The 27,517-nt window shown below is 32.8% G+C and overlaps 1 protein-coding gene across 5 annotated transcripts in view; it reads left to right on the forward strand.

Moving 5' to 3' along the window:
• The window catches only part of FBXW7 (F-box and WD repeat domain containing 7), a 127,966-nt gene that overhangs the window by 73,698 nt on the left and 26,751 nt on the right, over positions 1 to 27,517 (forward strand). For 3 of the 5 annotated variants that reach the window (XM_074229130.1, XM_074229129.1, XM_074229132.1), the window contains 2 exons: positions 22,565 to 22,647; positions 26,696 to 26,837. In XM_074229130.1, coding sequence (XP_074085231.1) covers positions 22,565 to 22,647; positions 26,696 to 26,837 — 225 coding nt within the window. Of the gene's footprint in view, positions 1 to 6,627; positions 6,746 to 12,184; positions 19,964 to 22,564; positions 22,648 to 26,695; positions 26,838 to 27,517 lie in introns of those variants that run through there. The other 2 variants (XM_074229131.1, XM_074229134.1) reach the window with 2 other exon arrangements.

Genomic DNA, 27,517 nt, shown 5'->3' on the forward strand with positions numbered 1-27,517 from the left:
TTAAATATTTTAGACATTCCACCAAAATGCATTTTAATTACTTTTTCAGTTTTTTTTTTTAAATTGTATTGTTGCTTACTGGCACGAACGGGTAGGGGCAGTATTGTACTATCTTCACATTACTTTGCTGAATATATGTGCGTGTGTATGTGTGTATATATATCTATATACACACACAAAAAAGCTAGAAGTGTTATAGACAAAAATATCAAAGAAAATATAAACCTTAATACTTTGATAGCTATTTTAATAGACAAATTGTTTCAAATTTCAATTTTTATACCGAATAATTGCTACCCACTGCTAGACATGAGTTTTCATATTATAGAAATTTTTCTCTGTCATTTTTGCTTGTGATCAAAGAATATATTGGTTTAGTTAGGAGGAAAATGAATATACAACAGATATAAAATCCAAAAGAGCTTCATATTTTTAAAATTCCATTTATAATGTTTTAGTCAAAATATGTCCCTCCCTCTCCCCATGCTTTTGAAGATTAGCAGAATCTTGCCCTCATTCATTGTATACTAGCTATTCAAAGCAAAGGGATATGTGAACAGTACAATTAGTTTGTTTTTCCTATTTTGAGTAGTATATTTCTATTTCATGCCATTTAATATGTAGCCAGTTGTATACAGCATCTAGTTGACATACACTGTTGTTTTTCATTATTTGTGATTTAACCTAAAAAATTTTATTGACTTAGTAATAATGCTGCATTTCTAATACTAGGCATTAAAAGTAAAATGAATACTTTCTTAAAGATCTCAGCTTCTGTTTTTACCTTTATTTGTTATTTGTAATTAGTCCTATCAGATACTCTAACAGATGAAAGATATATTCAGCTCATTCCTTAGGATGCTTAAAATTGTCCTTTAACATTTCATGTTTTTCCATATATTATTAGTATAATCTTTTTATAGACTCTTAATGAATTTCTTAGTAAAATGAGAAAATATTGCTTTATCATATTGAAAGAGCAGTTTATTTTTAACCATTTTTTTGTGATTCTCTGATTTCATTAAAAAAAGAAAAGAATTAAAGTTATTTTCATTATTATCAACTTTCAGATCATATTGGGATCCTAGAAATTTTCCTTATATTCCAGAAATATGAATTTTTCCCCAAATTTGTCAACAAATGAGCCATTAAGTAATAATCACATGGACAAATTAATTAACTGAACTAAAATAATTTGTCATTTATGCTCATGTTGTAGGTATATTGTAAAAACTAGTGAGAGGAGGACCTATCATAAATCTAAAATTTTGCTCCCTTATTTTTTTCCTAGATAAAAAAAAAACATGCCTTGATATTTTATTGGGCATTCTGAGAATGGATATCTAAATTCTCTAAATTTGGTTTATTTCAGCATAAGAATTCTTAAATTGTCAGGATTTGTTCGTACATAAAATATTTTACCTATGGATTAATTTATGTTACTGAGACATACTGTCAGTGAAACAATGAATTTAAATGCTGAAACCTTTTCCTTTTCTGCAGTTTCACAAATGAGTTGTGAATTAAGTAATGTAGATATTCATAAACAACTTACTTTCTTTGAAAATTTTTACTGATTAGTATAGTCCATGACATATCATGAAACATAAGAAACAAGAATTTAGAAAAATGTGAAGAATTGGTTTATACATTTTAACATAAGTATTTACAGTTTAGGGTTTTTTGGGGGAAGAGAGGTGCATTGTTTGTGATTCCTTTAGACCTTTTCATTCTCTAGTTATCTGAAGACTCCTTAATTTAAACACAAACCTCACCTCCCTCCTCCCTCAATAATTGATCTGCTAAATTTGAGTTGCAACTGCTTTATTGAGTAGAAGCGTTGTTCTGCCCATTTTGCACCAGCTTTGTTACTGAACAGGATTTTTCAGCTGTTTGTGTGCATTACCATACAGCTGGTATGTAGAGGGGAGAAGGAAACAGGCAGAAGCTGCTCTGTCTGCAAGCCTAAGAAGCTCTTTTGCAAACAGGGTGCTAGCAGATGGGGCATGTATTTGAACGAGTTTTACTGATAACAGAGAGCATTAAAAATCATTCTAAGGAAGTCGAAGGTCGGCCCCATGAATTCAAATCTTGAGAGGTATTCAGCCTTTTGAAAACCTTTATAGAATATTAATTAACTATAGTACATGAAAGTGATAACTAGCCTGTGGTGTGAGGAGATATTCATATTGTTTGTTTCCTCTTCATTTTATTCTTTTATAATCTCTTAATAAAATTTAAAGATATTCCTATCTTTTGGCCTTTGTCTTCATCAAACTGCTAGTTAATACTGCTTAAATTTTTTTCACCTAATAACATGTAGGTAAACTGTTTTAGGGTTTGTTCCATAAAAGTATTAAAACATACCTAGATTTTATTAAAGATATTTCCACTCTAATAATTTTTAGCTGCATTATATGGTTTGATATGTCTGAATTGAAAATTAGTTAATAGAATAGTCACTTTACATATATATATATATATATTATTCTCTGAAATCTTATTTATAAGGAAATATGTTGTGAGCATGTTCTAACTAGCTTTGAATTCAGAGGACCCAATATTTATCATGTGGCCATAAGAAAGTAATTTAACTTTTCTTTACCTCGGGTTCAGCTATAAAATGTTGGAATTTTAATAGATGTCTTGTACTCTCATATATATATATATATATGTATGTATGTATATGTATATATATTATATGATTATTATAACATCAGTCTACCAAAATTATACAGTTTTCTAAGGGCCCCTATCTAGTCCTTTTGACTATTCTGTTCTGTATATAGTATCTTCTTATACATTTACTTGCCAAATTTTTAAACTTGTGGGAAATCTGAAATAGCATGTTAAAAAGTAAAAAAACAATATATTCAGCATCAACATAGCCTACCAGTCTGTTTCACAAGATTGAAAGTTATGAACCTCTTTAATTATATTGTTTAAACAGATCTTATCAGTTATAAAGTACAAAAATGTTCATTTATCCTAAGTGCAGTGGGGGAGTCACTGAAACACTGAGTTGTCATGCTCAACCAAGTATGCTGATTAAATAGACTTGGATTTTTTTCATGAATAACTATATTGCCTAATTCCGTGAAATCAAGAGTCCTAGCAATAGCAGCATCAACTTGTTAATAGAGTATAGGGAACCACAGGTTGTCTGTTTGTTTCTTTATATCTATATCTGCCTTTCTGTGTCTAAAATCAGCAATGTTTACTTAAGAACTATTTCAAACTGTGTCAGGGACATCACTGACCTTGGTTTGGTTGAGAAATTAAAATGTGAATTAATGAAAAGACTAGAGAACAATGCAAGACATTATATAATCACATGCTCATTATTTGGTAGAATTTTTAATACTGTAAGAATTCTCAGAATGGAAAAGGATTGTGTAGGCTGGATTGTGGCAGATTGACACTCCTAAATTGATACGCAAAGTGCTTTGTCACAAAGCAAATAAATTTTCCCACATTGCCCTTCCAGCATCCTCTTTCATTTTCTTCCTTGTTCTTGGATATCTGGAAGTGATTTCTCCCTCATTTTACCTGAGAAAATCTTATCATTCATGTTCTAAGTTGTGTATATTTATCTACATATTTGGTCTTTTCTTAATAGATTATCAACTCATGGAAGGCAGGAAAATTTTTTTAAAATTTTAGTATCTCTATGACAGAATACATTGTATTGTAAATAGTGAGGTGCTTAATAAATCTTTCAGTTAGTAAATTCAGATGAAGTTCTCTAGAAATTTAATGCTAGTCAACTCAGGTTTAAATACCACCCCCCCCCATCTTATTTTTGTGTTGTATTTTTTATATATATATTTTTTTTTTGCAAGGCAAATGGGGTTAAGTGGCTTGCCCAAGGGCCACACGGCTAGGAAATTATTAAGTGTCTGAGACCAGATTTGAACCCAGGTACTCTTGACTCCAAGGCCGGTGCTTTATCCACTACGCCACCTAGCTGCCCCCTGTGTTGTTGTATGTTAAGTAGGTTTGTAGGATTTAGGGCTATCAGGGACCCTTAAAGGATTGCACATGTGAAAACAATGAGCCCCAGAGAGTTTGAGTGACTTGACCAAGGCCAGGCAAATAGTAGATTCAGGATTCTACTGACTTCTAATCCAATATTCTTTTCATTACCTAAAATGCTAACAAGTGAGTTTCCTATCTTAAGTATATGCATGAGAATTTTTCCTAAGTGTTTTAGTGTATATTAATACATTTGAAATGTATTTATATTTAACATGGCTGTAAGAAAGAAATTGTTTAAAATTGCTAACATTTTTGACTTCCATTATTTGGAGATGAAGCTCAAATTATTCTCCCCTCTTTTTTTTTTTATCAGCCACTGAATATGTTTCTTTATGAATTATACAGATCAGCAATTTTTAAACTATAAATGATACTGATGACATTATAATAGGATTTTGGGTAGAAAGCTTACTATCTATTGATTCTGAATATTTGAATTCATTTTATTTATTAGTTCATTATTTCATCAGAGAAATAGTTCTGTGCAGTGTTATACTTTGTACCCACTACAGGAATTTTATTTATGAAATCAGCTTTTTTATAATGGCTCCTTTGGGTGCACCACACCAAACCCCAAGAAACCCAGTTTTCTGCAATGTTTAGAAAAGGTCAGCCAAATGAAAATTCTATTTAAAGTACCTTAAGTCATTCTATTTATCTTATTTTAATAATTTTTAGCAATTCTTCCCTTAACAGTCTTGGAAATGATTCCACTTGTTTAAATCTTAGGAATTTTTTCTTGCTTTGTAAAGTATGATGTTTTTTATTCCAACTGAATGATAAAATCAAAAGAATGAGTTCCCAAGGGAGGTGCCTAGGGAATCTAGTTCAAGTTATAGATATCAGTGGTCTAAGAACATTAGAAAGATCAACATTCTTTGTATTTTATATTCTTTTCTATCATTGAACTACTTGTTTTTTCTTATTGCACACCTTTTGAAAGTTTGAAGTCATCTTTTAAAAGTGTCCTTCAAGTGACTAGCCAATTAAAAACTGAGCTATATATTGATGTCAAAATTTTCAAGGATTTAAATTAAAATGCCACCTACTCTATAAATATAAGAACGTAAATATTTTATATTAAAGGTTCCATGGTGTGGTGGCTTCGAGTGGCCCAACACCCCAGTTGTGTGACCTTGGATAGGTCTCTTGACCTCTCACTGCCTTCAGGACATGATTTGAAGACCAGAAGTTACAGAGGAGGTGCTTCTTTGAGTTTCTTAACCATTGAAATCATATGTTCAGATCAGAAAAATGTGTATGACTTTACAGGAAATATCCTGTAACAATATTTATGCTATCATTCAATTCTGTTTCTTCTTAGGACCACTAGGTAACACAGTAGATAGAACACTGGACCTGTAGTCAGAAAGATCTGAATTCAAATCTAGCCGCAGATGTTTACTAGTTGTATGACCTGGGAAAGGCACTTCACCCCTGTCTGCCTCAGTTTCCTCAATTGTAAAATGGGAATAATAATAGCACCTATCTCCCAGAATTGTTGTGAGGACCACATGAGGTAATAATTCTAGATACTTAATAGCTGTTTATAACCTGTGGTTAAGAAATATATTATCTTTGTGTCTACCATAAGACTTTAGAACTGTTTGTCAGTTTAAAACAGTTTGGGTTTTTTTTTGACCTAGTGATTTCTCTGTTAAGTGCCCACAGAAATGAGTGATAAAATGAAAGGTTGAATATTCACAAAAATATTTGTAGCAGCACTTCTTGCACTATTAAAGAATTGTAAACAAAGTAGATAGCCATCAACTAGGCAATGAGTAAACCAATCCAGGTTAACCAAGTTGTAATATAATGGAGTATCTGTTAGGTTAGAAATTATTTGATGACTACAGAAAAACAAGTGGAAACTTAACACAAACTGATGCAAAGTTGAATTAAACTGAACCAGGAAAACAGTATTTGTGATGATAATAAGGTAAATGGAAAAAAAAAACACCCCACCATAATAAAACCATTGAAATTTCTAGCAAATTATAACTATTAAACTTGGTCCAAATTAGAAAGAGGAGAAGAGACCTTTCTCCTTTACAGAAATGGAGGACTATAGGGATAAACACTGTATTATTCTGATAATTTAGGTCCTGTTTTTTTCATTTTGATATCTTGGTTAGTTTTGCTGAACTTTTGTCTCATCACTTTTATTGATATGAGGGAATGGCTCTCTTAAGAGATTGAGTAAAGACATGTTGTAAGATATAAATGATGAAAAATCAAAAGATTTTTAGTAAAAAAATTATATTAAAAAAGAACCATATGTCAAGTATATAAGATATAACTATAAAAAATTTATTCTTCCAAAATATTTGCTTATTATTGTCTTTTAAAGAAAACATGCTTGAAAGTCAAACCTCACACCTAAACAAAATATTGTATGAATAATTGAAATTCTTTCAACATAAGCCATGCCATTTCACTACTAGTCAAGAGGGACATATACTGATCAAATCCCTTCACAATAAATATAACTATAATATAAACATCTTCATGAGAAAAAGTTTGATAAACCCTAGCCTGAGATCTACTTCTCAGCTAATAAACATTTATAAAGTGCCTATTCTGTGCCAGGCCCGGCGTGCTGTGGATAAAATATTGAACTAAGTCCTGGAGACACAAAGAAAAGCAGTGTCTGCTGTTAGAGGTGGCAGTGTCAGAAGAAGAAGAGACTTTTGCGAGGTGCATTACAAAGGTAAATTCAAGAGACCTTGGAAACAGCTTGGATATGAGAGGTGAGAGAGAGTGAGGAATCAAGGTTACAATCCTGGGAGGATGCTTACCTTCTATAGTAATAGAGGTTTTGGCGGGGGGGGGGGGGGGGGGGGAGTGGAAGGATGTGAATTCTGTTTTGGACATGTTGCAAGCTGCTTATAGAACATTCAGTTCAAGATGTTCAGTAGGCAGTTGACAATGCTAACAAAGATGTTAGGGTTGATTTGAGAATCATTAGGTTAGAATTCATTAGAATTGATATTTGAATTCATGGGAACTAATGTGATCACCAAGTGAAATAGCCAGAATGAGCAGAAAAGAAGATCTAAAACAGAGTCCCATAAGGCATCCAGAGTTAACAGGAGTAACAAGGATAAAGATCCAGCAAAACAGACAGAGGAGAGGTCAGAACCAAAAGTAAAGAATGTTGCGAAAATTTGGAGAGAAGAGTAATAAGGAGAAGAGGGTGATTTGATAGTATCCAAGTTCAAGAAGGTTGAGACTGGAGAAAAGGCCATTAGATATGAAGAGATTATTAAGTCACTTTATGAATAGCAGTTTCATTTGAAAATGAGATTGGAAGCTAGACTGTACACAATTAAAAAGAGTGAGAGGAAAGGATGTAGAGACATTTATTGTAAATGACTTTCTCAAGGGTGGTGTTTCAAGTGAGTGGTTTTTTGAAGATGAGGAGGGAAATATGAATGTATTGGTAGGCAGAGAAACTGCCATTAGACAAGGAGAGATTAAAGACAGGTAAGATAGAGGGATGAGAGAGGACAATCTCCTGGAGAAGACAGGTTGGAGAATCATTTGTACACAAAAAGGAGTTTGCTTTGGCAAGAAAAATGGCCACATCTATATATGAGCTGGGGAATGGGGGTTAGGAGTGTGAAGGTGGTGACAATGGCAGAAGGCATCTCAACAATATGAGTTGAGGAGGGAGAAAGTGAAAACAAAATTTGAGCCACATAAACATACCTACTTTAAAATGAATGCTTATCAAACTAATATTTATATTTCTCTTTTTTTCTAATAGAAATAAAGGATTTGTTAGCATATTCTTCCTAGCTTCTATGATCTATTGATAAGAATCTCAAAACTCAGGTGCATGAAGAATAGAAAATCAAACTATGAAATATGATTTCTGCTTTCATGTCTAGGAAGGGTTTTCACTGAAAAAGGGGTGAATTCTCTTGGATGTGTGATTGTGGGTATGTCTGTGTCTAAGTCTGTGTGTGTGCCAGGAAACAGAACTAGGATTAATGGGAAAAATACATTAAGAAGAGATTATCAACTGGATTAGAGGAAATAAATTGCTGCCTACAGTTATAACTCAAAAAGAATGGACAAAGATAGCTTCTTAAAGTGAATTCCCCAATTCTAAAATTTTATGACTTTTATAAATCTCTAGACTTTTTTTTTTTAAGTTTTTGCAAGGCAAATGGGATTAAATGGCTTGCCCAAGGCCACACAGCTAGGTAATTATTAAGTGTCTGAGGCAGGATTTGAACCCAGGTACTCCTGACTCCAAGGTTGGTGCTCTTTCCACTGTGCCACCTAGCCACCCCCCAGACTTCCATTTATGATTTGAATCCTAAAATTTGTAAGGATTTACCTAACATCATCCCATCCCAGATTTCACTTGATAACATTTTGCAAAAGCCAAATGTGGTGTATGTCTTCTTAAATGGTAAATTTATTGACCTATCAGACTAATACTTGGTTCTAATTATCAAAAAAATCAGTGAACTACCACTTTGAAGTGCATATGCATTGAAAGCAATGCATTTATTAGATTATTTTCATTATTAGAAGCAATAAAGGTATCATTTTAACATAATGGATAATGTTATATTACAGATAAAAGCCTTTTGTGGCAAATTTCTCTAGGGTACCCTGTTTTGTTAAAGGACCAGTGAATTAGCAAGAGAAGTAAAAAAATTCTAAATCTGAGGTGAGTGTAAAAGGTTATGGGAAGCATGAAGAACTTTTACTTTTGTTCTAACTCTTCTTCTTTCTCCAAATTCTTGGAACTTTTCTATGTCCTTGAGTGAGGTTGATGTGTGGCATATTTTCCTTTCGATGAGTGGTTTGAAAGTTTGGATGAAACTTTGTGATTTTTGAATTAGGAAAATATGAAAAGAATGAAAATGCCATTGTCAAATAAAAGAAATGCAAAGGGTTCAAGTGTATTTCTAGATTCTTTCTTTGCCTTAACTTTAATTATTACTTTCATGGTAAATGAGTAAGAATTTTTTTTTAGACTGCCTATATGCTTACTCTATAGGGATTGTAGAAAAATTTTGCTGAATGCAATAGTGTTTAAATCATTAGTGCTCCAGTCCATTTTCTGGGGCATTCTTTGTTTTATGGAACCTTTTGCTTGTTAGAAGTTGTCAGTTACCCCCAAAAAAATCTCAGAATGAAGTGAATTTTTCATAGCAAGTGATTTAGTACCATGAAACATTTCTTTCTGTGTTAATCACCATCTTTTACCAAGAAAATAGCTGATCATATCCTTAGAAGAGCTCTACTTTTATCCATCCTATCAAGAAGCTTCCTTCCACTTCAAAGATCTCTACAGTTTAACCAGAAAAAAAATAATATGCATTTTTACTGACCATCATAGGTGAATGGGAGAAGAAAAAAAATGGATTCAGTAATGTGACAGAAGTATTTCTTGTCCAAAACATACTCTTTTATCTTTTGGATTGAAAACTTTAAAAAGTTGTTTATTAATCTTACCATTTTTTCATATTCAGTTAATAAATTAGTAAATGTTTATGAAGTATCTACTGTGCACCAGGCCCTCTATTAAGCAGTGATGTTAAGCATCAGTTCTTTGGAAACTGAAACTATGATAATTATATATAGAAAAGTTTATTACCAAAGAAAATCAGGATGTTTCATTAGATAAAAGCTTGTCACAGTGCAGAATATATGGTTCATTAAAATAGTTTCACAGTAGTTCAGCCAACACTTTTCTTTTAAACTGTTGGAGAAGTGCCATTGTGTATATTTATTACATATACATTAGAACAAACTTTTAAAAATCATTCCCAGTTATTTGCTATTAAGATAAAAAGGTCATTATTTCAATTCAGATATTCTTTAATTAATGTCTCAAAAAATCCTCTTCTGATGCTTATTCCTATGACATGGAGATGACTGGGTTTTTAAAAGTTATGTCCTGAAAAGAATAGTTTCTGGTAGGTCCCATCAGACTGAAAAGACTTTTGTAGTAATAGCAATAATAATGATATCAACAATAACAACAATAAATGATGAAAACTATGCACCATATCACTGTAGGCCTTACAAATCTAGCAACTGCTGAATAAGAAATGATCTGGTGACTGATGTCTCTGTCCTTTATAAGCTGTCAGGTAACTAATCTTCATACAGGTACAGAGCTTAAAATATATTCGATAACTACCAACAAACTATACTAGAATCAAATCATTATCACATGCCAAAGATGCACACGATTACCCAAGCATAACACTTCATCAATAAAATTTAAGAACATCATTTTAAAATAGATGTTGCCATACTAAATTCTCATAGCTTCCAAGAGACATTTAAAGAAAAGCTTTCAAGATGGAGAGATCAAGGAGATAAGTCATTACAGAACAAGATGAGGTGGATTTCAGTCCTTTTTCCTGTCTGCTATTTGAGTTTTATCAAAGTTCCCTTCAGTGATCCTTAAGAAGAACCTACTACAGAGAGTAGTTGATGAGTTTACATTACTTATACTTTATTCAAATACATAAAGTTTTTTTTATCTGTGCATTTGTGAGTAGACTGCTGACAAGGTATTTTACATACTTTTCTTTATTTAGATAAAATATAATCATTTAAAGCAAGTGTGATTCTGCTGATGGATGTTTTTGTCTGTTATTGTTGTTTGTCCTTCCAAACTAACTTTAGCAAGGTCTTCTAGTTCAGTGAAGGATTCAAGATTGAATACACTATAAAAATGTCTGCATAATATTGCAAGTAGTTAAACTACTCCTTTATTAATAGATTTTATCCTAATTTGTGGGTAGAATTAAGTGTAGAGCCTAGATTTTTTCACATGATTTTCATGTTATTGAAAGCTGATTCTTTTAAAGCAACATTTTGTTCTTAATTTACTGTAATCATTTCCCGTAGAGAAATTTAGCAGTATTAAAAAATTACTAATGAAGCATATATCCTGAAGATTTTAAACTAATGATAAAATGACCTTTTAATACATAAAATTAATGTATTTATTTCATGTAAAACTTGTATTTTTTGTTAGAAAATAAAAATGTTGACTTGCTGCTTCGTAATTTAATTTAGTCTTGAGATTAAAACAGGTTGTGGAACTGAATTGTTGTTTGTTCCTAATCTTTTGAATTTCCATCTTTTAAATTCTTGAGTATATTTTTTCTCCTTCCTTTGTCTCAGAGACTTCCTTTATAACCAAAAATTAAAAAGTCTATTGATAGGAAATATCTTTGTAAACCAATATTTTTAAAAGTTAACAGGCTAACTGTTTCTGATCTCTCTCCACCCCTTCTCTAAATGCCTGAAAAAAAAGGCAAGGAAGATACTCTGTCTTAAATTTGCCAATTGAGATCTGGTTTCAGACAGAACTCATATCAGAAGAAATGAAAAATCATGGCCAATTAATTACTAATTTTCTGAGTATCTTTGGATGGTAGGAAAACTTTGGCCACCTACTTGTAAGAAGTGATGTATCTACTGCACTGATATTCTGATAAGAAATCAGTACTTTTCAACTTTTTTATGTTTAAGATTTTGATGAGAACTTAAAAATTTTTTTAAGGCAGTGGAGTTAAATGACTTGCCCAAGGTCACAACAACTAGGTAATCATTAAGTGCCTGAGGTCAAATTTGAACTCGGGTCCTCCTGACTCCAGGGCTGGTGCTCTATCTACTATTCCACCTAGCCTTCATGAGAACTGTTAATGAAATTAATCTTTCAGGATGATATACTGATAATCTTTCTCTTTTAATGTTGCTAATGAAATGCAATAATCCTTTTAATGATTTTATTTTTTATTAGAAAAATGCCAAAATCCTTACATTTTATTCTAAACTCTAGTGGGGTAGAATGATAGGGAATAAGTGGAAATATAAGCTTTCTGAAGTCCAGAAGTTATAGTCATACAAGTCTTTCATAGAAGAGAATGCAATGTACCCTGAAATTAATTAACTGGACCAAACTGTTCCTGGAGGTATGATATGATAGAGTACATACCTTGAAATTAAAGAGTAAAGCATAAAATCAAGTATATTGAAAGCACTTTTGAAAAGTAAGTGAATATATAGTTATTATTAATCATTGTTCAAATCTGAGATCCCTTTTAATTCTAAATCTGTAATTTGTTCATCTGTTAATTAATCAGTCAATTAATTAATCTAATTTGTTACTGGATTTATTATATTTTTAAAAAATAGTATCGTGTAATGATCTTAAATGTTTTGCATGTCTCTGTGCAATTTTTACTAGTTGATAGCGAGATAGAAACAAACTATATAAATAATTTAAATGTATAGATAATGCTGGCCTGGTTTTCCCAAAATAGAGGTCTGACTGTCATTTACCTACTCAGGAAATTTCAATGATTCCCTGTTTGTTCTAGGATCAAATATTGTATCATCTTTATTTCATCCTTTAATTTCTGTTTTGGAGCTAGCACTGTAATGTATATAATTATTAGTTCAGTAGTAGGGAGAGAGACTTTACTTTTCCTAGAAATTCCCTTCACCTTTCTCAGTTTGTACTTCTTTGCTACTTAAAGTTGTAGGAGACTTGCCTAGCGCATTAAATGGTGAGTAGATTTGCTTCATGATCACAGGACCATTAGATATCAGCTTATGGGGCTTGAATCCCAGATCTTCTTGTCTCCCAGGCCAGTTTTTTTATGCACTATCTCACCAATGCTTTTAATACAATAGTTTATATATTAATAAATAGGTGAATATACATATTGGAAATACATACTAATCGTATGAAAACTAATAGGATCTATACAGTTTGGACACAGGTGATCTAGAGAATTACTTTGGAGATGGTTGACAAATATTTGATGATTTAACTGATTTCATTTTGATCTGATCCTGAGGTTTTATTGGCTTTGGGAATTCCCTCTGCCAGGAAGATTGACCACTCATCTATCCCTTTATGGTTGACATGTATAAGTTTACTGGATTTGATCAGAGTGTCATAGCTGGCATATGTCAGAGACAGAGTTTCAACCTTGGTCTTCCTCATTCCTTGCCTGATTTCATTCTTTATAAATGTCCTTTATCCATTGCTTTTCATTTTTCGTATTTTTTTTTGAACTGCCAATTCAGTTAGCTCATTAGAATTCCACAGCTTTCTATTCCTTCTTACCCCCTGACAAGGAGAAACATGGCATTTAAGAGACAGAGGAGCAGTAGGCTTATCTTTAGACTCTATACCCAGTCCTGGAAAAATCAAGACTTTTACCTGCTGGTCACAAGGACCAATTGTAGAATGTTGCTGCTGTAGCTTTTTCTGTTTTCACTCATGGGCAGCCTTATAGACACTCGATTTGAACTCTGTCTTTGAGCTTCCCTGGAATAGAAGAAAGAGCCCTGAACTAGCATCTAGTAAAACCAGACTGTTTTGTGACCTTGGACGAGTTTTAACACTTAACTTGGGAGCCCTAGAAAGGCAAAAGCAAATAAGCAAACAAACAAAACCTCACCCACTTCTGCTTCCACACACTTCATTTTCAAATGAAGGAAGAATATATGAATAACTAAGGTGCACTCCTCATTTGTAAGTTAAAACAAATATTTTCTGAGATTCCTTCTAGTTCTCAAAAACTTTTGTTATCCAAGAGACAAACTGGAATCCTGGAAGTGCCATCAAGGAAAATATACTCTTTGGCAAGGTAACCAAATGAGCATTCATTTATTCTTAGTTAACACAAATGGATCCAGGATTCATTATTTGTTTGCATTTTCTTTGTTTTTGTTAAGAGACCTGTATATGAATCTTTGAGATTTCTTCCTGAAATGTTATATTTATTTATCAGTGTGGAAGGATTCTTTATTCTGTTTTAGGGAAAAGTTTTCCAGAGGCAAATTTATTAATTGAATTATTCTAATTCTAAGCATCTCTGCTTACAGATAATTCCAAAAGGGGCAGAGAATTTCTCTCTGTTTTTATAAATACCTCTGACTCAAATCATTTCTTCTTAGACTATATACAAACAGGAACAAGATGCCAAAATAAACATAGTTAATAGAGCTCACAGGAAAGTTTAATATTTGATTCATCAATTAACTACAATAATCACTTAACTTGTGATAACCTTAGAGAAACATTTTCCTACAGTTTTTTTCATTGAAAGTTTTAATTTATAAAGACCATGATTTTCTTTGCATTGATTTAGAACTCAAAAGGAATGGTAATGTTTATATATTTACAGAAGAAGAAAATAAGTCATAGAGATTTTTAAGATATGACCCAATAAATCAGAGCTGGTTCTAACCAAAGCTTTGCTACAAAACCATGATTTTTTTCCCATTTGTTTATTTCTTTAAGTATATACATATGTATCTATCTATCTAAATATAGATGCATATGTCTATATTTCAATGTGAAAGTATAGGTATGAAGAGGAGAATGATTTGCATCATTTTTAACTTTCCCAAAAAAGTTTGGTTTTTGTAAATATTATTTATATTTTCTCTTTTTCCTTATTCTACCAGTCTCAGACTTATTCTAGAGACAAAAACCAATTTTTACCAGTTTTTTTATGACTGTCATAAATCACTCAGGTGTCTGAGGAATTTAAAATGAATATTACACATGCATTTCACAGATATGAAAAGGCACATGGTGCAGGCTGTGACTTGTACAAATAAGGAACTTCAGAGAAAAACTGGGGTAAAGGATGTCATCAGGGGAAAAACATGAGTGAAAAAGATGAAGTCATATGCTGAAAGCAAGAGTTCATAGTGGGGCAGCCCAAGTATGCTTTACTGGTCTGGAGTCTTTCTTAATTTCTTGTGTCACACAGGATGGTCAGGCCTTGATTTATACCATTGGAAGGAATATTCTAATCAATGAAATTACAGTTCCACTTGACTAGTAGTCCTTTTACCTTTAAAAATAATCATTGAAATTTAAATCCTTATTTAGCTGCAAAATGGTTTCCATATTTCATCCACATTCCCTCAATTTCTTTATATTTATTTTTTTATATGAAATTTTGGTCTTAGGGTCTTTATAAGGTTTATATCATATTATTCTGTATCTTGATTTACAATAAATCAATGCTCCCCTCCTCCCTTCCCCTCAAATGGGGATAAGCAATCCAGTTGCTGTTGACCTGGAGACTATTATGATAAGGCATACAGCTGCTTCCTTGTCAAGTTAAAAAAAAATGAGTGATAGACATACATATTGTTTTAACTAATGATTACTGTTACTGAACAGAATCATTAGCTTGCCAAATTCAGTTGTAACCCTGTCAGTATGAAATTGCATCCCAGAAGGTTAATGACAGGGGGTTAGTGAAGCTTCACAGATTTGGGGCTGACCTCTGCATGCCCGACATTCCTTTCTTCTGGGTTAAAGTTTTAAACGGCCTCTCCTGGACCCAGGGAGAGGATGCCCAGGGCTAGAAACCTAATGGTAGCAGGTGGTTTTCCTACTATAACAGCAGAGTAAAGGTTGTCATGACAATAAAACCAAGAGGATTGTTGACACTTAAAGCTTACGACTTTTTTCTCCTAGTGATTTAAAAATGTGATATAAAAGTATTTCAGGTATAGCATAGTAGTTAAAAGATACAAATATTTTCATTGTTATCTTGTTCTTTTATAACAAAGATGAATGAGGGGTGGCTAGGTGGTGCATTGGATAAAGCACCAGCCCTGGAGTCAGGAGTACCTGAGTTCAAATCCGGTCTCAGACACTTAATACAAATGGCCTTGGGCAAGCCACTTAACCCCATTTGCCTTGCAAAAACCTTAAAAAAAAAGATGAATGAGTTCTTTGCTTTCACAAATAACCCCACTTAAAAGTAATTTTCTATTTGAGCATGGCTATGAAAGACCAATGGTACACCTAACACAATTTTCTAATGCTGTGATTCTAAAATGGTTGGTCATTATGCTTGCATTTGATGTTTAAAATTATTTAATATTGTCTCTAACTTGAAACCAACCCAAACCCGGTGTCCAAAAAAGACTTTTCTCATTAGATATATAGCAGCCTGATTGGGTCATTTATTGCCATTGTTTCCCAAAAGTTCATTGCCTTGTCTGGATGAAACTGTGTCCCTGATTGTGCTTAGTCCCTTTCTACTGTCCTTTCTGTTTATGGCTGTCTTTCTCACTTCAGTTCATCAAGAAACAACTGGTTGAGAAATCCTGGTTCTTAAGTCCTGGTTCTTATCTGTTCTCCATATATACTTAGCTCAATAGAGTTGTATTGCAGTAAGCATTGTTTGCATTTTATGATCTCTTTATCGATGGCTACTTAATTGTTCAAAAAGCTTATAAATGGTGAAGCTGCTAAATAATTGTATACTGGATGGAAAACTTCTGTGACTTTAGCATAACATAAAAAATTAACTTTTACAACTAAGCTAAATTCATATTTAGATGGTTAAGATTGGCTATAAGTATATTAGAAGAGGATGCTGCTCTACTTATAAATATTTGTAGGAAAAGGAAATGGATACTTTTTTTTTTTTGGTGGCTGTTTAGTTTTTCCCTCTTCGGTAAACTTGTTTACAGTCTAGTAATTCTATTCACAGAATGTCAGCAATAAATTTCAATACAGTGTTTAACTCATAGAAGGTACAAATTTGCAATGATTAAAATGCTGCTCTCACACTGAACACTGTTGAATCTATTTGATAATTACTGTACAAGCTTTACCATATTGACCTAATATAGTTTTCATATCAAATTGATATCATTTAAGGTAATTTAGTCTTAGTCTTGTTTTGGGTTTTTTTTTTTTTTTGAGTTTTATGGACTGGCTAAGCGGACCCTAACTACCATCTTTAACGTCTCTATACAGAAATGTTCTGTAGGTCCCAAACATCTGGCTTAGAAAGGAGAACCCATTTATAAATTGGGCACTGCCTATATTTCTATTTTAAGTATTAATATTTTAGATGAAACTTTCATATTCATAAACAATGTGATTCATATTTAGATTATGATGTGGTACTAATATCAATAAGATGTGATATCATGGCACTAAAACTTAATGCCATTTCATTGATTTGGATTCTGCTTAGTTGAAATTTAAATAAATGCTAGATAAGAAAACTTTATTTTTCAATCTTTTCTTTGTAAAAATAAATCCTGCATACATATTTTGGGGTAGATGTTTGAAATATTTTGAATGACTAGTTTAAAGTTCTCTAAGTGATGATGGTATGAGTAGGCTTTCCTTGATTTTTTTTAAATCGTAGTTATAAGATCCTAGTGATAATTCTACCTAATTAATAACCTACTCCATGATCACTATTTAAGATTAGTTTATACTGCAGCTTGTGTGAGGATGGTATGAAAAAGTCACATTAGTCATGAATAAGGAATTTAGTTTAGTACGCTTCTTTCTTTCCTGTCTCTTAGTGACCATCCATTCCAGGGGTAGACTACCTTTTCAAAAAAGAAAATGGTTGAGCTATCACCTTAAATTCTAGATAGATAGATTGCTAAGAAGTATCTAAAAATCTTTCATAAAAATTGCTTTCCCTATAAAAATTAGTAAGGTTTTAACTATATAAAAATTATAGATAATGAGAATTTTAATGGGATTTTATGGATGTTGTAGCAGTTTGAATTGCTGCTCAACCAGAGACTTATCATTTTTTAAAGTAAATTGTCTATATACAGAAGATTTTCTTCTGTTGGATCTATATACTCATCTAATATGCATAACATACATGCATGCATTATTTCATAAGATCAGTAATTCTCATCTTATGTTCTCTGTTGTGTCATGTATCATATATCATACTATATATTGCCAACAAGTGAGATTTTTTTAAATGGCAATCTCAAAATGATCTAATGTTCTTTGAGACCATTAATATGATTTTCAAGTAATGATCACATGAGTGGCAATGTTGTAGTTGTAGAAAGAACAAGTTCTGCCTTAATCATTGACTTAAGCTATGTGACTGCAGGCAGATTATTTAACCTTTGAACTATAGTTTCCTCAACTGTATTATGGAGATAATACCAACCATATGCCCTACAGGGCTGTTGTGAAGAAAGTCTTTCAGGCACTATATAAATGTGAACTACTATTTATTATTTGTTGAACTTATATTTGGAATCTTGTTCTTATGTGTATAATCACTGACTAATGGTGAGTTTTGTATCTCTTTCATTTAATGTTGCAGTTAAAAGAAATACTGTATTAATTAGAAAAACAAATGCCAAATTGTTAAAAATATTGGCAACAGAAAAAATTGTGTTGTATATTTACATATTTAGTTGAATTTAGTTGAGCAATGGGTAGTATCAAGCCTGTACCAATAGTCATTCCAAACCAGAATTGACTTTCTTGAAATCTTAAAAATTAAAGAGTAAAAGCACTTTTTTGTTGTTATTCTGAACAAAGATTTAGTGTGGGCTTTAAAATAGTGAATTTTTTTCTAAAGGAAGTCAATTACAATTACAGTTGAAAATATTTAAGAGTAATAAGCCCAAATAATATGAGAAAGCTTTCAAAGTACAACAATCTGCTTATAATGTAGTACATTAATAAGGAGAGTAGGAATTAATTAACTAAACTATATAATAATGAACCTTTCTACTGTAAAGAATCTTCTAATTGCATCCAAAGCCAATTGTTTCAGTATTTGACAAGATGAAAATTGGTGCAGTGTCCGGATTTGTACATTCACATACAATATAACCCTCAAGGAAAAGTTTACCTTTCTGACAACTTTCACATTAGCCATTTAAAATATGTTCATGAGCAAATTGAAATAAAAATCTAAAAAATAATTTTGAAAATAGACCTGTACCTCTTTATATGAGCTGATAAGAACAAAATCATAAAATGAACATAGTTTGCATGTCAAGTTTAAGGAATGGGGGAGCATCTTTCAGTAAAAACTTTTATAATGTTTACCCTCTTGACCAATACTAACCCATCAGCATTCTCCTGGTATCTTAGGTTCATGTAAATGTGAGAGAGAGGAGTGTTTCTGCCTCTTCTTGGAGGGTAGGGAACAGAATGGAAAAGTTGCTATTATCATTAAATTTTTAATTGACTTCATTATACAGAGGACAAAATTCATAAGCAAGGGGTTAATCTGTATTACATAATTGTCACAAATGTTGTGCCCTCCAGAACTGTTCATTCTGTTGCAAACCCTGCAAAGAATATTTTATTTCTCTCCTTGAGATTGATGACTCTGCATCCCCAGTCTCTCCAGTCTTCTCCAAGATTACAGTAGGATCATAGTTAGTAAAAATAGCCTGTTTTACTGTTAGACTATCCCAAAAATACCTGCTCCTTCAGCAGTGTAAAAGGAATGAATTGGTAAAATGTCATCTGCCTATTCATGCTTTCCTAAAATCCTTGGCTCTTTTAATATGAAGATAAGAGACACAAAGTTTGGGGAGGGGACCAAAGCAGGGGGTTGTCTCATTTCCTGCCCACCTCCTCCCTCTGCTCGGAGCCTGGTGTGTTACGGGCTCCCTGGAGCGGATCACCATATAATTGATGTGCAGTCTGCATTGCTGAATCCTGGACTGCACCATTCTGTGTTCGAGGGAAGATGTAATCTGATCCCTCTGCTGCGAAGGGAGGAATCTGTTCAGTCCAGGCTTTGACAGGGCAGAGTCTCCTCCAATAATCGGCTCCGCTCTTGCTCATTATTCCCTCGAGTTCTCTCTGGTCGGGCTGCATGTATGTATGTGGGTCCTGAGGAGCGGTTTGAGCCCGCGCCGCATTTGCCTTTACAGTGGAGTTTTGTTGCTGCTTCTGCTGCCTAATCTTCCTTTTCTGACGTGCCTGAGCATGTCCACATTAGAGTCTGTGACATACCTGCCTGAAAAAGGTTTATATTGTCAGAGACTGCCAAGCAGCCGGACACACGGGGGCACAGAGGCGCTGAAGGGGAAAAATACCGACACCATGGGCTTCTACGGCACATTAAAAATGATTTTTTACAAAGTAAGTAATCTGTTTTCTTCCTGCGCTCTGTGTGTGTGTGTGTGTGTGTGTGTGTGTGTGTGTGTGTGTGTGTGTGTGCTTGGCTGAGGAGGAGAATCTGTATCATCAGAGATGGCTGCAGTATCCTCTAATTTTGGGGGGTGGCTGGATGCCTGGGATTCTGGTTGATGCTGTGATTGAGAGCAAAGAAGGGAGAGAACAGGAGCTGTGAAGAGCCGGAATTTAGCAATCTGAAGAAGTAGTGCCATCTTAAAACTGAGCATTTATCGCCAGCAATCTATTAGGACTTTGAAATGTGGCTCTCTAAATGCTGACCTGGAAATTCTGTAGCCTTAGTTGGTTGGTAATGAATCTTCCACCTATGATTTTTCCATTTTATACATGGTTCTCCCCCCCCCCCCATAATGAAGTCTATAGGATTGCTATAGCACCACCTGAGAATTAGATTTACATTTCTTTTTAAAATTTTTCTACAACAAAAATGTTCAATAATTGATTTTATTTGAAAGTCAGTATTTCAGTAAACTGTATGTCATCTAGAAGACTTCTGAATTCCTAGGTGTATGTATGTATGTATCTATCTAATATATATTTTCCCCTAATTTCTTTTATGAGGATTTCCTTAAGCTATTATATTGGGCAATTTGTTCATTAGAGGATCCCTAAGATGGGAATAAAGTTTGTTTTTAGTGTGTCAGATGGCAATTGCTGCACCCGTATAATTTATGAGTGATTCTGAGAAGTTCTGAAAGCCAATACCACCAACTTAATTAGAAGAGATACCCAATTTTTTTTAATAGTAAATGTGAAAATAAGCATCAATGAGATAGTTATCCAAAGACCATAACATTTTTTAAGGCATTCTATACTGGCCCTTTGGTGCATGGGAGCGTGTTTGTGTGTGTGTGTGTGTGTGTGTGTGTGTGTGTGTGTGTGTGTTTCTGTTTTTCTTCGAAATATATATATATATATATATATGTAATATTTTTGTCCCAGCTTTAATTTTTATTTTACTTGATTAAAAAGCAAGTCTACTTTAAGAAGGAGAAACAATGATTTCTCTAAGAAGAATTACTTTAAAACAAATTTAATGAACAAGAAAACTTCTCCCAAGGTAGCAGAGAAGACCAGTTCTAGTCTTTTCCATTTAACTGTCATGAGCCAAGGAATAAACTCTTGTGTTTGTGCTAGCTTTTCCTCCATGATGTTAAAAAAGATGGTATTCATTATCCTCAGCATTGCTCTGCAGGTTTGTTTGGAAGCTTAGAGTTCTTTTTAGTTTTAATGTTATAAAACATGTTATTCTGTGATGTTTCCATGTGAAGCAATAGGCAGGAAAAAAAGGTTCCTACAATGTAAGCTGCTGCTTTTTTTTTAATCATAGAAATGAAAGAGGTTATCCATCACTTTGGAGGCTTTGGATTTTCTCATAAACCCTGACTATATTAGTAAATCAGGGAACAAATATAGGTGAGGAAACATTTAAAGCTGGGGAAAAAGTTGAATTTTTACATCAGATTTATTCTTTTCAGTTTCAAATACATGTAGTAAACCCAACTGACTAATATTGTACATTTTAAAACTTGATATTCTACCTTTTTTCAAAAAAAAGATATAAAAGTGAACATATAATATCATAATAAAAACAGCATTCTGAAAATATTTTTTTGTGCAGTGCTGTGTAATGAGGCAAGATATAACATTTATTTCTCAGATACTAGATTTGATTCTTAGGATAGCACAACTCTTTATGTATATGTTAATTTTGTCCCCTGCTTTGTAGATTTGGGGCATTTCAGATTAGTACAAGATTGTTCTAGTTCTAAGTGTGTGTGTACGTGTGTGTGTGTATGTGTGTGTGTATTCACACACATACATACATATTTATATATATATGCATATGGAAAATGAATGATGCATCAATTGATTTTTTTCTAGGAATATTATTCCTTTCTCTGACAGCTAGTCCTCAGATTTTATGGGGTTTCTTCCTTTCAGTATTCTCTCTGCCTGTAATTATTTGAATAACAGTTGATATTTAAGATAAGATTTTATAACTTTTGTTTTCTTTTCCTCATAGTAAATATCAGTGTGCTTCAAAAGTCTATTTAGTTTTGCTAAAAGTCTAAGAAAACAAAAATGTTTTAAAATCCACATGTTGTTCAGGGGTGGACGGGACGGGACTTAAATTTCTCCTTTATCAGTGTGAGCTATCATGAGATGTGCTTTTCTTATAGAAATTAGATGACAGAAAACTACACAGTAACAGATGTCATACCATATCAACAAAAAATAAATGTTAACTGAAAAGGACCATTCCACATATCTTAACAATCTTGATACCTGGACTTCTTGTGATTAAAGGAACATGCATTATAAAGCTTTCATATTTTTTCCCCACCAATTTAATTAATGATATCCTGCTGACATTTTTTGAAAGTTCGGTTTTTTAAGTATTCTCTTGATGCTATATAATCTCTGAGATTCTTTCAGCTCTAAGAGTTTATGATATACATGGGAACTTAAAAATTTTCAGTACTAATAGCTAAAAATTATATAGTTGGAAAAATTTTAAAACATAATCTGTTTTTTTCATTGTAGATGAAAAGAAAGTTGGACCATGGTTCTGAGGTTCGGTCATTTTCTTTGGGAAAGAAACCATGCAAAGTCTCAGAATATACAAGGTAATAAAATGAAAGAACTAATTCTCAGAATTCTTAGATTTATCCTCTTTTTCCACTTGCTATGATGAAAGACAGCTTTCCACTTATTGTTGATGACTTAAAATGATTATATTCCCAAGTTTCAATGGTATTAAAAGGGTTTTTTTTTAATAAAGAAGGGGCAATGTTTCTTATTTGAGAATTTGAGTTGTTCCAACAATTACCTATGAACTAAGGCATTCCATGCATAGAATCTTTCATAGAAGCTTTCATTTAATAGTAGAATGTTAACTGGATACAATTTTAAAAGCACAGTTCTTAGGAAATTCTGAAAAGGAAATCCCAAAATGTGAGTATCAGGTTGCTATAGCAACTGTGATCCTAAAGTAGAAATTTATACATGCAAAACTGAAGACTAAATTTTTAAACTAATAATACAAACCTCATAATTACTAACTAGTTTATTTCTTGAAATTATTATTAGAAACCACATTTTGCTTGCTGAGATCTTACGTTTTTCGTACATACATTTTCATACCAGTCCAATAGTTACCATAACAACTAGCTACAATTGTTCTCTTGTGTCTTACTTGAAGCATTCCATCATTTGAGGATTTATACGTCACTACAAAACTTTTTCCACTCATGCTAATTAGCCTAACTTAAACATACTATCTGTATCTGTTAAGCTGTCAATTGAAAAGAAACTTTTGGGGGTGTGTGTGTGTGTGTGTGTGTGTGTGTGTCCTTTAAAAGTTAAAGCAAGGTATCATTCCTTTAAAAATTTAAATGTATGTTTTCCAAATGTTTTAAAATTTCTCTGAATAAACGGACTGAAAATTGACCCATGGATTTTTATTGGTCGGTCTCTCTCTCTCTCTCTCTCTCTCTCTCCCCCCTCTCTCAAATATTTAGGAGAAATTATTTTTATGCCTTAAGTTTTAAAGAAAACCAGACACCTCCCCTCACACACTCTGATTTTTTATAGTTTTCTTCCTTTATCATTAATTTACTTGGAATAAAATTTTCTTTCCTCTAGTTCAGTTCTAGAAGACAACATTCTTTTAGATTGCTCTGTTCAAAGCTTGCTAGCTCAATATAATTATGACTGTTTACAGCACAAGACAATAAAGGCAGTCTAGTATGAAAAAAAAATAAATTGTTCTGTAACCAATTCTTAATTCTTCTAGAACTGCCTAACTCTGATTTGTAGGTTTTCTTCCTCCTGTTCTTTTTTCCTTCTTGCTTGCCTGCCCTTAGCCAGTTTCACTGTTTTTGGGCACCAGAGGGTGTGAAGTGATAAAGGGAATGAAACACTCAGTCTATTTTCTTATTTTATTAACTGCCTTGGTAAAGAATTTGGTGACTGGGGGAAGTTTGGATCTATGGTCAAAATACCAGTTTTGTATTTCAGTGTTATTCCTATTTTCTTTTAGCAATAATAATTGGTATATGAACTGGGATGTATAAAAATATATAAAATCAATTTTCCAAGTTTTAAGAAAACTTTATTTTAGCTTAGATATTTCACTTGTCTTATTAGTAAGGTTGGTGACATGAAAAAAATACCTTTTTTGTCTTCTTTTAGTCTTAATAATCCTATAATGCTTTATCATTTGATAGCTTGATTGCATAGTAAGTAGATTTTGGCCTAGAGTCAGAAAGACTGATCTTCCTGAATTCAGATTTAGCCTTAGTCATATCTAGCTGTGTGACCTGACCAAGTCACTTAACCCTGTTTGCCTCAGTTTCCTTACCTGTCAAATGACCCAGAGAAGAAATTTAGCATCTTTGCCAAGAAAATTCCAAATGGGTTCAAGAAGATTCAAACACAACAGGAAAAGACTGAACAACAACAACAACAATAAAACCCTTATTATCTCATTTGGTCCTTGTTATACTATGCTACACACACACACACACACACACACACACATACTGCTACTACTACTACTACTACTACTACTACTACTGCTGCTACTGCTGCTGCTGCTGCTGCTGCTACTACTACTATAGTCCATTTCACAGTTGAGTAAAAAAAGACTTGATTAAATGACTTGCCCATGGTTGTAGTGTAATTGAGGCTAGAACCCAGCAGTGATACCAAGTTGTTTGATTCATACGATCTTAGATTTAGAGCTGAAAAAGAACTTAGATGTCATTGAATCTAACTCCCTTAGTTTCACCATGGTGTTTCTGCTGGGTAATTAATTATTTCAAAGAGAGATTTCCCCTTTTTGAATTTTATTTGTCCTCATCTGTACATGTTTTCTCTGTTCCTTGTGCTAGTTTTTCATAATATATTCCAGAAACAAGAATAAAAAATAGGCTTAATATTTTCTGATCAACATAAAAGCATCCAGTAGGGTTTTTTGTTTTATCATGGGTCATATTTTAGAGCAAGAGAAAGTGTTACAAGGACCAAATGAGATAATATGTTAAAGATAGAAGTTGTGTTAGCTTTTTTGACAAATAATCTCAGTAAGTAAGATTAGATTAAATTTAGAATAGTTTTGAATTTTGGATGATCTTCTAGTTATTAAGATGCATGTTTGCCATTTTGAACATGTGAAAATGAGTAGAGATCTTTTTCACAGTGTTGTGTCATATACATCTTAGAAGCATAGATCATTCTTATTTTAGAAAATGAAATTAGCTCATTTCTTCTTGAAGAGAGAAAAAAATAGGCTCTTCACTTTGAAATTTGGAAGTAGAGAGTTAGTAGAAATAAGCCAAAGCAGTTTAATGTTATAGTTGACCTTCATTTTGTAATCTTAAAGGATATAAACTATAAAACAGGAGACTTTTGTAAAGTGTGTTAAAAGAATGAGACATTGTGTGAAATGATGAAAATTGGGAAAGTATTAGAATTATTTAATGAGTTGACATTTGCATCAATTATCAGAACACTGAAAATCACCTATAGCAATGAAATTCCATTTCTTTCCATTGATTTGTTTAGACGACCTTCACAAGTATCATAGTGAAATAAATTTAGAATGTAAAAATTGCTAAAACATTAATGGATAAATATAATATATTTTGCTTATTGTGATTTGTTTTGCCCTTGCAAAAGTATTACTAAATATATTCATTAAAGGCTTCTATTTCAAGGAAAGACTGAAATTGTCACATCTATTCTTGATTTTTATGACTTCAAACAAGTTTTATTTACTTTAATTAGAAAAATAAAATGTTATAATTAATATATTATTATTTCTATGTAGGAGAATAGAATTTTTAGAGTTAGAAAAGTCCCCTTTGAGATCCTCTGCTCTAGTGCCCTAATTTTACCAATGAAGAGATGAATAATTAATGTTTTTCCTCCCCCCAAAATAATCTTCATGCTTAAATTTACTGAACAAAAATATTTAGGTGCTTTCCTATTGTATTTTAGACTTGCATTTCTCCAATCTCTTCTCTTTACTTAGAAAGCTTCTGCAAAATTTCAAACTAAGGAACATCCCTGTCGGTTATTATTATATATAATTAGAGAAGAACTAGACCATAATAGTGAGGAAGGATTGTGAAGATATCTAGGGCAAAAAATCAGAAATAATTTGGTTAGCAAAATTTAGAACCATTGGCTACATTACTTCAATTTTTTTTATATTCTCATATATTATATACCTCATAAAACATTTGGATTTTTTTTAACTGGATAATTGAAATTCCATCCCAATTCATTTCTGAAAAGGTAACTTAAACTTTAGCTTTCTATATAAGGTGATGCTGAGTGCATTAATAGGCTCGGGTTCTTGGTTGTGTGAGTTCTAAATGCAATTAAATATTTTGATGTTTGTATGTTTATCTCCTGCTGGTGATTTACAGTGGCAGTTTTACCATGGCTACTTTGATTCTCTAGAGGATTTGTACTGTCGTGATTGTAACAGGTGGTTATGTAGGAGGGAGGAAACTAACTCTAAAGAATAGGGGGGAAAAGGTTTTACTCATCCCCATGCTTTCTGGGGAAATTTCAAATAAATGGTTAAAGTATGTAAAATGCTCTCTCTCATCAATACCTTTTAGAACTAGGAAACTCATATCCTCTTTATTGTTTGTTTTACAGCACGACTGGTTTGGTGCCATGCTCAGCAACACCTACCACATTTGGGGACCTCAGAGCAGCCAATGGCCAAGGTCAGCAAAGACGCCGAATTACATCTGTCCAGCCACCTACGGGCCTTCAGGAATGGCTGAAAATGTTTCAGGTGACAAATCTAAGCAGTCTTTGAATTATTTTGCTTAATCGTTAGTTATAAAAGGCTAATTTTAATTTTTTAATGACAGAATTTTTAAAAGATATCCAGTGCTAATTTATATATAACACATCATTAAAACCTTTTGTTTTTAGATAAATAAAACTTCTTTTTTTATCCTCTGTGCTTGCATTATACTTAGTTTCTGGTGTTGTCTTGTTGTCTTTAAAACCATTATTGCTCCATATCGGATCATTATTTTGTGGCACATCATCAGTGCCCATCTGTAGGGTTACTCTTTAGTGCCCTGAAGTGGGTATTGACTGGCTCCCCTAGTGACCCAAGGAGTTAATGCACCTTGCAAAGAGGACACACTCAGTACCTGGACATAGCTTTCTAAGCAGTTATTCTGGAAGTTACCTTCTGACTAACCCAAGGCTTAAATGCTAAACATTTGTAAGGGGGGGGGGGGGGGAGAATATTGTTGGAGTATTGATTTAAAATAAAGTAAACTGAAAGTGCTTCTTGGATCCACAGCCAGGCAAAACCCCAAACAATCAAAAGCTTACTTTCTCAGTGGTTGTAGGAATGAAGAGGGGAAGGTGGTTAATGTGAATATACTTTAATTATTTTAAGAGACAATTTTAGCTTTCAAAAATTGTCTTCATTTATTTTGTAACTAGGTTTTTAAA

Source organism: Macrotis lagotis, chromosome 3 (genome assembly GCF_037893015.1).
Source record: "Macrotis lagotis isolate mMagLag1 chromosome 3, bilby.v1.9.chrom.fasta, whole genome shotgun sequence".
NCBI lineage: Eukaryota > Metazoa > Chordata > Mammalia > Peramelemorphia > Peramelidae > Macrotis > Macrotis lagotis.